Consider the following 13,941-nt stretch of genomic DNA (forward strand, 5'->3'; position numbering starts at 1 on the left):
ATCGGTGACGGGACAGGGCGCGCTGAGGCCTCCTGAGCTCATCACGGCAGTGACCGGGGCAGCGCGGGACCCGCTCACCCCCTGCCCCGAGGCCAGGCCCTGCGTCCCACCGCGGGGACAGCCTGGGGACGGCTGCCACCGGGTGCGGGGGGGGCCCTGGGGTGGCGGCTGTTCCCCCAGTCACCGGCTCCGGGAGACGCGGGACCGGGCACGCGGTGGGGCTCAGCCTGGGGGCGTGGCCAGCCGCCAGAGGGCGCGGCCTGTCGCTCCGAGGGCGTGGTCTCCAGCCTCGTGGGCGTGGCCTCTAGGCGCAACGTCGGGTCTGCCGCCTGGTGGGGCGGAGCCCGCCGCTTCGTGAGCGGGGCGGGGCGGCGCGGGGCGGGGCTTGCAGCCGTCTGCGCCTGCGCACTGCGGAGGCCGTGTCGGCGTGCGACCGCCATGTCGCCGCGCAATGGCCGCCGCACCGGCGCGCACCGGGCGCACTCGCTGGCCCGGCAGTGGAAGGCGAAGCGGCGCCGGCGCGACCTGGACGAGATCCACGGGGACCTGCGGCCCGAGAACGCCGCCCGGCTGCTGCGCCAGGAGCCCGACCCCGACCTGCCGGGCTGCGCCCAGTTCTACTGCCTGCACTGCGCGTGCGTCGGCGGGGGGGTCCCCGCACCGGGAGGGGGGGGGGGGGTCCCGGCCGCGGGGGTGTGGGGAGGAGGGGTCTGACCCGGGGGGGGGGGCTTGCCCTGGTGCTGGGGGGTCCCTGGCCCCTGGGGGGAGGGGTATTCCTGGTGCCGGGGGGGGACCCTGGCCTCGGTTTTCCTGGTCCCGGGGGGGGGGTGTCCCTGGCTCTGGGGGGGTTTCCTGGTCCAGGGGAGTTTCTGGTCCCGGGAGGGGAGTCCGTGGCCCCTAGTGGGGGGTATCCTGGTCGGGCGGGGGGGGTCCCTGACTTCAGTTGTCCTCGTCCCGGGGGCGTTTCCTGGCCCCTGGGGCGGGGGTTCCTGGTCCAGGGGGGTCCCTGGCCCCTGGGGGGGTTGTCCTGGTCCCGAGGGGGGAGACCCTGACCCCTAGTGGGTGGTATCCTGTTCGGGGGTGGGTCCCTGGCCTCAGTTGTCCTGGTCCCAAGGGGGATCCCTAGCCCCTGGGGGGGTTTCCTGGTGCCAGGGGAGGTTCTGTGGCCCTTGGGGGGGGGTTCTTGGTCCCGGGGTGGGTCCCTGGCTCCTGGGGGGTTTGTTCTGGTCGCGGGGGGGTCCCTGTCCCCTGGGGGGGTTGTCCTGGTGCCCGGGGGGGGTGGTCCTTGGCCCCTGGGAGGGGTCGCTAGCCCCTGGGGGGGTTGTCCTGATCCCAGGCAGGGGGTCCCTAGGCCCTGGAGGGGGCTTTCCTGGTGCCGGTGGGGGGTCCCTTGCCCCTGGGGGGGGGTCTGGTCCTGGTAAGGGGGGCTTTAACCCCTGGAGGCCCCATTCTGGTCCCGGGAGGGACCCTGGGCTGTGGGGGATCAGCCCCAGGGATGGGTGGGGGACACCCTGGCCCCTTGGTAGGACACTCCCCAGCCCCCTGACCCCCCGCCCCTTCCCGCCCCCCAGGCGCTACTTCGTGGACCTGACCAGCATGAAGGAGCACTTCAGGTCCAAGGTGCACAAGAAGAGGTAAGGGGGGGGCCTGAGCGGGGCCCCGAGCTGCCCCGTGGGCCCGCGCCCTGCCTCGGAGCAGGCGGCAGCCCCCCACCCCGGCCTCTGTGGTTGCGGGGGGCCAGGTCGCGGTGTCAGCTCCAGGCCGGTCGTGCTCCGAGGAGCTGGGGCGGCAGGCGTCCGGCCTCCCCTCCGCCTCCCCGCAGGCTGAAGCAGCTGCGCGAGGCCCCGTACACGCAGGAGGAGGCCGAGCGTGCCGCCGGGATGGGCTCCTACATCCCCCCGCCGAAGGTGGACGTGCAGACCCAGCCGCTGGAGGAAGCCGTGGAGATGGAGGCCGCCAGCTGAGCGTGGACTGAGGGGCCGGGCGGCTCCGTGAGGGCGTCTTTTTCCACAGCTTTGTGAGGAAAAACGTGCCCGGCGCAGCCTGCCCGCGAGCGAACGCGCGGCTCCTCCGGCAGCCCGCCTCGCTGGAGCGCTGACGAGGAGAAGGAGCCAGCGAGGCCCCGGGTGCCCTCGCTGCGTGTCGTCCTCCTCGGGGAAGGGCCAAGCTGCTTGTTCCCGAAGCCCTGGCGTGACTGGACGCTCGTCTCTTTGCTTTGAGAGAGGTTTGAAGCCTCTCTCCTCGGGTCGGAGGTTACCCCGGCGACTCGGTCATTAAAATACATCAACCACCAGGCTGGCAGCGTTGAGAGCTCTCTGTGAGCGTGGCCCAGGCCCCGGCTGGGTGCCCACCTTGGGGTGCAGGGCGGCCTCTCGGCCTTCTGCTCTTCCCCTCGTGCGGAGGGAAATATCGCCAGCGTCGGTGCCGGCCCGGAGGAACAGCTTGGTGACGGAACTCCCACCCCGGCAGGGTGGCAAAGCTCCCTCCGCTTTGCCCTCTTGGCAGCGGGTTCCCAGCCGATCCGTAGCAGATACAAGGCTGCTTTTTTTTGGGGGGGAAATAGTAATTGAATGAGTTTTGTCAAGCACTCGGGTCTGCAGCGTGAAGCTTGTGGTGGTGCTGGCCCTGCCCGTTTGGGTCTGGAGAGGGGGGTGCTGGTGTCCCCCCGGGAGGGACGCTCTGAGGCTCTGGTCTGCTAAAACGCGACGCCTGCGAGTGATTTCACCTTCGCCGAGGGCTGGGGCTGCGTGCGTGGCGCGGTCAGCCTCCCCGCCTCGTGTCCGGTGGCCTGATGCTGCTGCGGCCCCGCCGGTGCCCCTGCCCCTGGGGGACGCGGTGTGACAATGCCACCACCCGCTGCTGCCGATGCCTGCGGAGGGGGTCTCGCCGGTGCGGCCCGGGCAGCGAAACCCCCGGGCTGGAGCCGCAGAAAGGCAGCGTGACGAGGCGGCCGTGCTCGGCAGGGAAGGGTTTATTTCCACGCAGCCTGCCCGGATCCGTGCCCCCCGACCCCAGGGGGACGGAGGCGGCTAGATCTACCTGTTAGCATCTCACTAGGGGCGGCTCTGGGGGGGCTTCGGTGGGTGCGGGGGGGTCGGGAAGGTTGCAGACCCCAACCCAGTGGGATGCGCCTGCTCGGGGGCCGCAGCACGGACCCTGGGGGCCCGTCTCCCCCCTCCCCGCTGCTGCAGAGGCCGGCCTGGCCCCAGCCCTCCCCGCCGCGTTACGCAGCGGCGCTGACCTCCTTTCCACAAGGCTGGGCTGGCTGCGGCCGCCGCACGGTCCCCGCAGGGACAGGGGGGCTGCAGTGGGGTGCAAGGGGACCCCCCGAGCCCCTCTGCTTGTGGGGGAGATGGAGAGGGATGCAGCAGCCGGCTCCGCCATCCGTCCGTCTGTCCGTTCAGGCTCCGTTCTTGCTGTGGCCGGGTCCTGGTGTCTTGCGGTGGCTCTGGAGCTGGGAGGTCGCTCCTCGATTCTCCATCCCGATCGCTGAGCCGGGTCCCAAAAGCAGGGACGGACCCGGGGGGACAGAGGCGCGTGTCTCCGGCCCATCGCCCTGGCATGGCGGCAAGGGCTGGACGTGGCGCAGATGGGCTGGAAAGGATCCGCATCCGGCAGCTCCGCTCAAGCGGGGGCCAGTGGGTGGAGGGGGACCCCCGGCACCCCACGGGCACCGGCCCCATGGCCCCCTCCTCACGGCTGTGGGGGGGCCTTGGTGGGGCCGGCCATCCTCCGGACGCTGTAGAAGGAGAGGCAGAGCCCGGCGGCCGCCAGCAGCAGGGCCAGGGGGGTCAGCAGCCGCCCCCCCGGCTCGGCCCCCCGCCCCGCCGCCAGCTGCATCTGCAGGGGGAGAGAGGAGAGGAGAGGGGAGCGCCGCCAGTCCCCAAGCCCCCAGGTCGGGGGACCCGAGGCCGTGCCCTGACCGTCCCTGCCATTCCAGGGTGGGATGTAGGAGCGCGGGGGGCAGCTCTATGGCCCCCCCGGGGTGTCCAGGGGTGCTTTGGGGTCCCCCGTGCGGTGTTGGGGGGCTCCACCAGCAGCACCCGCGCTGCCAGCATGGAGCCAGGGTACGGCCGAGCACGGCTCCCGTGGCCGGCAGGCCTGGCGGGCAGCACGGGCAGGGTCCCGGGGGTCCCCACAGGCTCCCCCCGACCCCCTCGCCCCTTACCTGGAGCAGACGGAAGTACCCCGGGGTTAAGCGTCTGGGGCGGATGACCATGGCGCGGCAGGGAGCGGCAGGATCAGGCCCCGCGGAGCAGCAGCAGCAGCGGAGCTGGGCCCCCCCCCCCCAAATCCTGAGACCCCCGCTCTGACCACGGAGAGGGGGGGTCTGCGCCTGTCGCCCGCCCGCCGTCCCCGCGGCCCCCTCGGGAAGGGCGGCACGCACCAGGCGAGCGCTGAGCAGCTGTCAGCCGCGATCAGCGCCCGCTGCTCCCCCAAGCGCACACGCCGGGGCGGGGGGGGGACGGGCGCCAAGGCACTGGCGGGGGGGGATTTGGGGGGTCTGGGGGGATGGGAGAGCCGGGCTTCGCAGGAGTAACCCTTCCACAGGCCTGCGCATGGGGGGCCCCTCTGCCTCAGTTTCCCCACCTGCAAATGAAGGGGTGGGAATGGCGAGGGGAGGGGGTGACCACCCCCAAAATCCCCAGGTGGTGGGGAGGGGGCTGCCCCCAGGCTCTCGTGGGGGTCTGTGGGGTCAGACCTCGTGCCCACAGGGTTCCTGCGGGATGACCACTGGTGTCGTGAGTTCTGTCGGGGCTCAGCCCTCGCTGCGTGCGGTGGCTGGCGGGGGGACCCCCGGGGGGGGGGTTGGTTTCGGCAGCCATGCGTCACCGTCTGGCCCGTGAATCACCGGGGTGTGTCGCGGGGCCTCGCCCTGCGGGGCCGTACTGGGCTGTACTGGGCTGCACTGGGCCGCAGTGAGCGGCACGCGGGTGCGCCAATGGGGCTGCCCGTCCCTGGCGCAGGTGAGCGGCCGCTCCCGCCGGCGGTTCCGGCATGGCCGCCATGGAGCCCGTGGGCGCGTGGGGCCCTGCTCGGGCGGCCGCCTGGCTCCGAGGTGAGGCCCCCCCGCGCCCCGGCTGCCCCCCAACCCGGGGGGGACCCCACTGCTGGCCCTGGGGTGGGGGGCTGCGGGGGGCTGTCACCGGCGTGGGGACGCAAGGGTGGCCTGGTGTGGCTGGGGGGGGGCAGCCCTTTCCCATCCCTCACCCCTTGTCCCTGGGGGGGGGGCACTGGAGATCTATGGAGTTGGGGTACGGCGGGGGTCTGGCCGCCATCTGAGCTGAGACCGGGCAAACTCGTTGCACGGAGAGAGCCGTCATGCGTCACCGAGCCGGGGGACAGGGGCGGGGGTGCCGGACCCCCCCCCAGTCGTGCGGCTGGCGTGAGGGCAGGGCGGTGGCAGGGCTGGACGCGGCGGTGCAGGGGTACCCCTTCGAGAGCTGGGGGCTGGCGGGGCCCGACCTGCTGGGGCTGTCGGCGGGGGGCCTGGAGGCGCTGGGCGTGCGGCCCCTGGGGCACCAGGAGCTGCTGCTGGAGGCCGTGGAGCAGCTCCGCGCCCTGGTGAGCACCGGCACCCATGGGGGGTCCCGCGGCCATAGGGGGGACATGGGCATCACCCTGAGCTGGGTGGATGGGGTGGGATGCCATGGGGACACCCTGGGCTGGGTTGGGGGGGGATGCAGGGGCACCCTGAGCTGGTTGGAGGGGACACACAGGAGCACCCTGGGCTGGGTGTAGGTGGGATTTGGGGGCATCTTGGTCTGGGGGGGGGGGGGGACACAATGTGAGGGCACCCTGAGCTGGGTGGAGGTGGGATTTGAGGGCAGCCTGGAGTGGGTGGAGGTGGGATTTGGGGTCACCCTGGGTTAGGTGGAGGGGGGGCACAGGAGCACTCTGGGCTGCATGGATGGGGGACATAGGGACACCCTGGGCTGGGTTGAGGGGACACGCAGGGGCACCCTGGTCTGGATGGGGGGGGGGGCGTGAGGGCAGCCTAGACTGGGTGAAGGTGGGATTTAGGGGCACCCTGGGCTGGGTGGAGGGGGCATGCAGGGGCACCCTGAGCTGCATGAATGGGGGGGGATGAGACATGAGGGCACTCTGAACTGGGTAGAGGTGGGATTCGGGGCACCCTGAGCTGGGTGAAGATGGGGATGTGGGGGCACCCCAGAGACCCCCACTGCCCTCCCGTCCCCCGATGACCCTGTTTCCCTTCCCCCAGGATGCGGGGCTGGCGACCACCAGCCTGCGGACGCTGACGGAGAGGCTGCGGGAGCTGGCTCAGGGCACCCAGAGCCTGGTGCTGGGGGGGCCGCCGGTGGGGGCTGCCCCCCGGCCGCCCCCCCTCACTCTCCTGGCCCGCGTCGTCGACCTGGTCGAGGCTGCCAAGGGGCTTTTCTCCTGGCTCAACAGGTCCGGGGTGGGTGAGGGCACCCATGGGTGCTGGGTGCCCCTCGCACCTGCGGCTGAGCTCTCTGCCCTCTCCCCCCCCCCCAGGTACCTCTTCTCCACCCTGAACGACTTCTCGGCCAGCCGGGACATCATCCCGCTCTGCGCCCAGCTGGCAGAGACGCTGCAGGCGGTGGGTGCCCAGGGCGGCTGCGCTGCCCCAAGGCCACGGTGACGGGCACGGTGTCGGGGGGAGCTGGCCGCCCGCTCTCCCGTCCCCCAAAGCTCTGCTCAGCCCCACATCTTGTCCCCCCAGGACTGCCCAGGGGCCGAGAGGGACGGCCGGATCCTGCGGATCGTAAGTGCTGGGTGAGGAGGGGCTGGCGGGCATGGGGGGGGGGGGGGGGAGGGTGCTGCCAGGGTCCCCCTCAGCCCCCCGCTGTCACCCGCAGTGCCAGCACATCGTGGGCATCTGCGAGAGCATCGTGGGCTGCAGCCCCCCAGCGCTGCTCGACCGCAGGGCTGTGCTGCAGCGCGTGGGGCTGACGCTGACCCCCGGCCCGCGGGGCAGCCCCCCGATGTCCCCCGACACCCCGACGCTGCCCCCCAGCCCGCGGCGGAGCCCCCCAGCATCCCCTGACACCCCAACACTGCCTTCTGACCCGCTGGGGAGAACCCCACCGCTCCCCACCGCCCCGCTGGTGAGTCCCCGGTGCCCCCCACTGCCCCAGGACCCCCCAGGACCCCTCTCACACCTCCCTCCCGTCCCCCCCAGGGCCTCGAGATCACCTCCACCAGCTCCCGCCTGCACTTCGTGTCCGCAGCCACCTCGGAGGTGAGTGGGTCCCAGTCTGTCACCCCCGCCTTGCCACCCTGGCCCCCAGTCACCCCCTTTTAGCGCCCGCCATGGGGAATACCGCCCGTCCCAGCTTCCACCCATCCGCCCAGAGCCCACGAACCTCTTAGGGCCCGAATCTGCACCCCCCTGACCCAGAGCTGGGGGTGGCTGCCTGCAGCTGAGACTGTGCAACTCGTCTCATGAGTGAGCACAGCCTGGGCCATGGTGGGAGCCCCCCTCTGCACCCCGATCCCACCAGCCGCTCCGCAAGGTCAGGCTGCTGGTTAATGGTTAACCCCTCCCGGTTCTCCCCAGCCGGGAGAGCTCCTGAGCTGGGATTAGCTGGGGGGGGAGCGCCTGGGGGTGGGCACCCCACTCCCACCCTGCCTCTGCCCCAGGCGCTGGCTGCCCACGGGGGCCGCATCCTGCCCGGAGACGAGATCGTGCAGGTCAATGAGCAGGTCGTGGTGAGTCAGGGAGGACGGGGGCTCGAGGGCGGTGCGGCAGTGAAGCCGTGGACAGGGAGCTGCAGGGCTGGGACGATGTGGGGGGACATGGGGGGGACTTGGCGGGATGCGGGACCTGCAGCTGGGAGGATTTGGGGGGACACAGGGAAGATTTGGGGGGACATGGGAGCTGCAGCTGGGAGGTTATGAGGGGACATGGGAGCTGCAGCTGAGAGGATTTGGGGGACATGGGGATTTGGGGGGACATGGGAGCTGCAGCTGGGAGGGTTTGGGGTGACACGGGGAGGATTTGGGGGGATGTGACACCTGCAGCTGGCAGGATTTGGGGAGGACATGGGAGCTGTGATCTGCAGAATGCAGGAGCCGTGGCTGGGACAGGCCTGGGGGACGCAGGAGCCACTGCTGGGGGTGCCTGGGGGGTGCAGGAGCCACGGCAGAGGAGGATTTGGGGGACCTGGGAGCTGTGGCTGGGGAAATGTGCAGCACGCAGGACCCACGGCCGGGGAGATCTGTGGGGTCTGTGGCCGGGGAGGGTGTGGGGGACGCAGGACCTGCAGCTGGGGAGGGTTTTGGGGATGCGGGGGCCATGGGGCCGGGAGGGTGCACAGGGCTGGGGCCATGGCTCACCAGGGTGTGGGGCAGGTGGGCTGGACACGCGTCAACTTGGTGAAGAAGCTGCTGGAGAAGGCGAGCGGGGTGACACTGGTGCTGAAGAAGATCCCCCTCGACCTGCCCAGCTCGTCCCCCTCTCCCAGGCAGCAGGTGGGTGATCCCAGTGCTCCCAGTACAGCCCCGGTGCCTCACTGGGAACCGGGCAGGGATGCTCAGAGCCGGGCATCTCCCACCGCGCTGATGGTCCCTGAAGCTCTGGGGGACCGTGGTGAGATGCGAGCTGGTCCTGCTGCTCCATCCGCAGCTCCCGGGAGCGTTTTCAGACGCTGCAGATCCCCCCGGCCCCAGGAGCAGCGAGTGCCCGGGCAGCCCCGTGTCCCTGACCTCCAGGTGAGCCCCGTCCCCGTCCTCTGACACCCCGACACCCCCTGTCCGGCCGGTGCAGAGGCGTTTGGGTGCACCTGAGGCCCCTTCACAGCTCTTCCTGGGCGAAGAGGTGCCGGCAGCGCGGCAGCCGCCTGCCATCAGCCCGGGAAGCTGCCAGCAGTCTTAAAGAATGAAAAAAAAAGTGGTTGTGTTTGTAGTTCTTTCACTTGGTAACGTTTTAATGGGGTGGAAACTATATTTAGACATGACCCTTCTCTCCCGGAATGGGAAGGCGTGCGCAGAGCCGGTGGCAGCGCAGGCGGGCTGGGCTCGGACCCCACCGGGCACTCGTCCTGGGGCAGGGAGAACCGCGGGTGCCCCAAGCGAGTGCGGGGCCGGCCGGAGCCCGGCAGCGGGACCCCCACAGCGGTCAAGGGAGTTTTGGGCTCAGGGATCCCTCTTCCCCCAGCGCTGCTGCCGACTTGGACTCGGGGCCAGACTCGGCGGCAGACCCCGTCACCGACGAAGAGGACGGAGAGGACGAGCGGGACTTGAGGCTGCCCGGGGTGGCCGTGGGGGAGCTGCCGGGGCTGCCCGGCCAAGGTAGGGGGGGAGCGGAGGGGGTTTGGGGGGACGGAGCGGTTTCTGCCCCAGGACGGGAGGCTGCAGCCCTGCTTGCTGTTTGCAGGTCCTGTGGAGGAGGAGGAGGAGGAGGAGGAAGAGGCGTGGGAGGGGGGCACCCCGCCAGGCACCCCACGCTCCCCGGGCGTCTTCGCTGCCGCCGGACCCTGCACTGCGGAGCTCAGCCCCACGGGAGCCCCCACCACGGGGGCTGGGGGTGCAGAGCCCAGCCAGCTCCCGAGGGAGGTGAGAGCTGGTGGGAGAGGAGCGCTGAGCCTCGGGGGGGGCCCTGGGGGGACATCAGTGGGGGACACGTGGGATTTCATGTCCTGCCTGAGGTGAGGGGCAAAACACCCATCCCTGGGGTGGGTTCCCCTCCAAGCTCGCTGCTGTGGGGTGTGCGAGTCGGGGGTCCCTAAGGGGCTGTGGGTGCTGCTTGGGGGGGGGAAGCTTGGCAATGCTGTGCTGCCTTCGCCCCCCCCCTGCATCGTCCCTAACCGCTCGTCTCTGCCCGTCCAGAGCAGCCCCCAGACCGGCCGCAGACTGAAAGGTGAGCGGGACCCTGCCGGGGCTGGGGGGGGGTCTCCCAGGCTCTCCCCATCACTCCCCCTTCCCTGCTCTTGACCCCCCCCGCCATCGCTGCGGCTGGCAGGAGTGGCGACCAGGTTGAGCCGCCGGCGGGTCTCGTGCCGGGACCTGGGCCGGGTGGACTGCGATGGCTGGCTCCTGAAGAAGAAGGACCACGTGGGCTTCATGGCCCAGAAGTGGAAGCGGTGCTGGTTTGTGCTGAAGGGCCACACGCTCTACTGGTACCACCACCCCAACGTGAGTGGGGATGCTGGGTGTCCTCGATCCCCGCCTGCGGTACCGAGGCGGGTGGTGAACATGGCTGCGTCTCCCTTGCAGGATGAGAAGGCTGCAGGTCTCATCAATGTGGCCACCTACGACCTGGAGAGCACAAGGGAGCAGAAGAAGAAATAGTGAGTTGGGTCTGTCTCGCCGTGGATCTGCCAGCTGGTGGTGGAGGGGAGGATGCTGTCCCCAGGGCACGTGCCACTGAGCCCTGCTGGGTACCACCTGCACATCCCTGCGGTGGTGGTGGGATCCCCGTGGAGCTGATGGGATCCCCATGGAGCTGATGGGATCCCCATGGGGCTGGTAGGATCCCCACAAGGCTGGTGGGGTCCCCATGAGGTGGTGGGGTCACAGAATCAGGGACCTCTGGGGATCCCCATGGGCTCGTGGGATCCCCACGGGCTGGTGGGATCCCCACAAGGTTGGTGGGGTTCCTGCAGTGCTGGTGGGGTCCCCATGGGGCTGGTGGGATCCCCACAAGGCCGTTGGGGTCCCTGCAGTGCTGGTGGGATCCCTACAAGGCTGGTGGGGTCCCTGCAGTGCTGGTGGGGTCCCAACAAGGCTGGTGAGGTCCCCATGGGCTTGTGGGGTCCCTGCAGTGCTGGTGAGGTCCCCATGGGCTGGTGGAATCCCTGCAGTGCTGGCAGGACCTCTGTTCTTGCAATACGGGAGCCCACGCTTTGAGCAAGATGAGCATTGTGCTGCTGGTGTTATCTGGGCCGGGGCTGAGGACCAGAGCATCTCCGATGCCAGGGAAAAGCCCAAGCCCCTGGGCTGGGTCAGGACGGGGGGGGTCTGCAGCGCAGGGGAGCCTGGACAGGGGCTCGGGGCTGGCTCTGGTGCTGGGAGCCCCAGCAGCAAAGGCTTGTCCTCCTCCAGTGTGTTCCAGCTCTCCCATCAGAGGTACAAGCCCTTCGTCTTCGCCGCAGAAACGCTGGCTGATTTGAGCATGTGAGTAACGCGACAGCCAGTGCCGGTCCCACCGCACCGGGCTGGCTGTGACCCTCTGTCCGTCTGTCTGTCCTTTCTTTCCCCAGGTGGGTCAGTCACCTGATAACAGCCAAAACGAAGTACACGCAGGCCCACCAGCCGGTCCCGGACAGGGAGGAAGGTAACGGGCTCTTCCCGGGGTGGGAGGTGGGGTTGGTTCCCCTGCGGGAGATGGGGACCCTGCAGGGAGCCGGGGATCCCGCTGGGGCAGCCGTGCCTGGCCCCTGCATGGGACCGCTGGGAGCTTTGCCCGTGGTTGGGGGAAATGTGAGAAATGCTCCCTGAGAGGAGGGCTGGGGTGATGCTCAGCCCTGGGGAGGGCTGGGGGGGCCACCTGGGGCTTCCATGCTCCCCCCATGGCCTCCAGACTGCTACAGCGAGACAGAAGCTGAGGATCCCGATGATGAATCCCCCAGGCACGGATGCGACTCGGTGAGTGGCCCGAGGGGACATTCCGGGGAGGGGACATTCCGGGGAGGGGACGGAGGATCCTCGTCTCACCTCCCACCACGTCTCTCCCCCAGCCAAAGAAGAGGCTGCAAAACGCCCCGGAGAAAGCCCAGCTCTTCCTGGCCAGCGGCGAGCCCAGCAGCGCAGCCAGCAGCCCCCAGGGCAGCCCCCGGCCCTGCTCCCCCATGGGTAGGTGCTGCGGGGGGGGACATCCGTCACCCTGTCACCTCGTGTGCACCCTTTAGTCAACGTTAGGGCCACCCTTTTGCGTGTGTGTGTGCCGGGGTGGGTAATGAGTCTGGATGTATTTGAGTGTGGACCACATGCTGTCTCGGGATGCTCTCGGGGCAGGGGACCGTTTTGGGGGGCAGCCCCATGGGGTTTCGGGGCTGCCCCCGTGCTACAGTGCCCCCTCCCCTCGCCAGACCCCACCGGGGAGGATCTTGAGTGCCTGATGCAGTGCCTGAAGCAGGGCGGGGTGTCCCTCATCGGGCGGCAGCGGTTCCTGACGCAGGAGCAGTGCCGCAAGTCCTTCATCCGGCGCAACAAGAACCCCCACATCAACGAGAAGGTGCACGCGGTGCGAGCCCTACAGAGCACGCTCAAGGTGGGAGCCCGCAGCCCCCTGACCCCCCCCCCCAAAACCCCCTGCCTGTGGGCAGCCACCCCAAAAGGTGCCCTTCCTCTCGCCAGGCGAAGCTGGCGGAGCTGCAGGCCCTGGAGCAGCTGCTCAGCGATGCTGCGCTCACCTCGGAGAAGTTCACGCACTGGAAGGAAGAGCACCAGGAGCTGTACCAGGAGCTGCGGGAGTGGTGGGCACGGCAGCAGGGCCAGGACGGCGACAGGGGGCTTGGGGCCGAGCACAGATCCCCCGAAGAGGCAGCTGAACCCTGACACCCCTCCGGGACCTCTCTGGCATGAATCGTTGCCGATAAAAATCACAGTGCTGCAGGAGCAAAGCGGGCACTCTGCCCGCGCTGGGGGTGTGCATCAGGGGATTGATGACATTTTTGAAGGCTCAGCCCCCAGCATGGACTTGCCACAGGAGAAGTGGCTTCTGCTACATCCCCCCTCCCTGGGGTGGGACGTTGCAGTGACCGTCTTGCTTTTTTAAGGACATTTTGCCTTGGCTGCACGTTGGTAATGGGGGCTTTTTCCTGGAGGAACGTGCCCCCGCCGCACACACCAGTCTGTTGTCGCCAGCCATCCCGGCCAGGGTCTCTTCTGCTGTAAATAAAACTGTGTCGACGAGGGCTAATTGTGGTTTTTTCTTGGAAATATCCCTGCAGTGACAGCCAGCCCCTACCCGTGCCGTGTGCCACCATCCCCGACGGGTTGTGGCATCCTTCTGTGCCCTGCTCTCCTCTCCCCATGGGCTGTGCCAGCCCAGCTCGGGTGCGATGGCACCCACCCGTGGGGTGGGGGGACAGGGACGCGCTCCGTAGTGCTGCGAGGCCAGGGAGGGCGATGAAGCGGGGAAGGGGTCCTGGGGAGGACTGGGGTGCTGCGGGGCTTTGTGCAGCTCACGAGGGGCAAGGGGAGGGCATGGGGCAGGAGGGGGAAGGAGATGTGGTCAGCCTGGCAATGGCGGGGGGGTCCTGCTCCTCCCTGTGCCACCCAGCCCCTTACAGGCATGCTATGGCTGGGTATGGGGACGCTCTTTATTTGGCTGCAGAGGCTAAACCCTGCGTAAGGATTAAAGCACAATCAAGTAACAGGCAAGAAAGCATCGATACCAGCTTGCTTTAAGTGAAAAATTACAGATGAGGAAGTAAGATGGGGAATGGACCCACCTCTTCCACCCAGCGATGGTCCGAGGGGTGTCCAGGGGTGCAGCACAGCCACGGCGGGAGGCTGAGGAGCATCATCCCGTGACGCTCGCGGCAGGAACCACTCCACCCCAGCGCCTCAGTAATCCACCTCGTACGGGGCAGCGGCCGGCCTCGTCGCCAAGCCCCTCTTCCCGCAGAAGCTGCTGGCCAGGCAGATGCCAGCCAGCACCTCTGTCCCTCCGCCGCTCCAGCCCAGGTAGAGACACGTCCCCAGGTGGAAGCGGTCTGCTGGGGGGGTCTGCGGGCTGGCTGACTCCTCCAGCACCTGATGAGCCACGTAGGAAGCAGCACCCAGGTACGCGGCGCCCGCCAGCGTCAACAGGAGCCCGGCAGCGACCACCAGCCCAGGCCGTGGCGAGGGGGCCCAGCAGCGTGCCCCTGCCACGGCCAGGCCGTACGCCATGGCCCCCAGCAGCAGCGAGCCCACGGCGGCCGCCCTCAGCGCCAGCACGGGCCAGAACAGGGCTGTGTCCTCTGGGAGGGCTCGGCAGAGCGGGCCCGGCTGGCCCAGCGTCTC

At 69.5% G+C, this 13,941-nt stretch overlaps 2 protein-coding genes and 1 long non-coding RNA gene across 3 annotated transcripts; 2 read left to right on the forward strand and 1 right to left on the reverse strand.

Moving 5' to 3' along the window:
• The first annotated feature begins 411 nt into the window (after nt 1-411).
• Nucleotides 412-2,294, forward strand: ZNF593 (zinc finger protein 593). Its single transcript, XM_075437966.1, has 3 exons — nt 412-635; nt 1,572-1,634; nt 1,823-2,294. The coding sequence occupies exons 1-3, from the start codon at nt 439-441 to the stop codon at nt 1,962-1,964; spliced, it is 402 nt and encodes a 133-aa protein (XP_075294081.1). The 5' UTR covers nt 412-438; the 3' UTR covers nt 1,965-2,294.
• A 740-nt stretch (nt 2,295-3,034) lies between these two features.
• LOC142363455 (uncharacterized) lies at nt 3,035-7,491 on the reverse strand. Its single transcript, XR_012765749.1, has 3 exons — nt 7,353-7,491; nt 4,703-6,742; nt 3,035-4,590 (listed from the first exon to the last, which is right to left on the reverse strand). It is a non-coding gene; the product is annotated as an uncharacterized LOC142363455 (long non-coding RNA).
• On the forward strand, nt 5,008-12,840 carry CNKSR1 (connector enhancer of kinase suppressor of Ras 1). The gene is given in 21 exon segments (XM_075438105.1): nt 5,008-5,059; nt 5,408-5,565; nt 6,227-6,417; nt 6,502-6,586; nt 6,710-6,751; nt 6,846-7,140; nt 7,143-7,228; nt 7,630-7,698; nt 8,341-8,460; nt 8,615-8,700; nt 9,146-9,279; nt 9,365-9,543; nt 9,817-9,847; nt 9,950-10,122; nt 10,204-10,277; nt 11,032-11,103; nt 11,190-11,263; nt 11,510-11,574; nt 11,667-11,781; nt 12,018-12,199; nt 12,286-12,840. Coding segments are annotated over 21 exon segments (2,484 nt in total). The 3' UTR covers nt 12,487-12,840.
• Nucleotides 12,841-13,941: the final 1,101 nt, after the last annotated feature.

Source organism: Opisthocomus hoazin, chromosome 17 (assembly GCF_030867145.1).
Source record: "Opisthocomus hoazin isolate bOpiHoa1 chromosome 17, bOpiHoa1.hap1, whole genome shotgun sequence".
NCBI lineage: Eukaryota > Metazoa > Chordata > Aves > Opisthocomiformes > Opisthocomidae > Opisthocomus > Opisthocomus hoazin.

Coding starts and splice junctions, on each gene's coding strand:
- ZNF593 (XM_075437966.1), top strand. CDS start 439: ATGTCGCCGCGCAATGGCCGCCGCACCGGCGCGCACCGGGCGCACTCG. Junction 636..1,571: donor TTCTACTGCCTGCACTGCGC/GTGCGTCGGCGG, acceptor CCCGCCCCCCAG/GCGCTACTTCGTGGACCTGA. Junction 1,635..1,822: donor TCCAAGGTGCACAAGAAGAG/GTAAGGGGGGGG, acceptor GCCTCCCCGCAG/GCTGAAGCAGCTGCGCGAGG.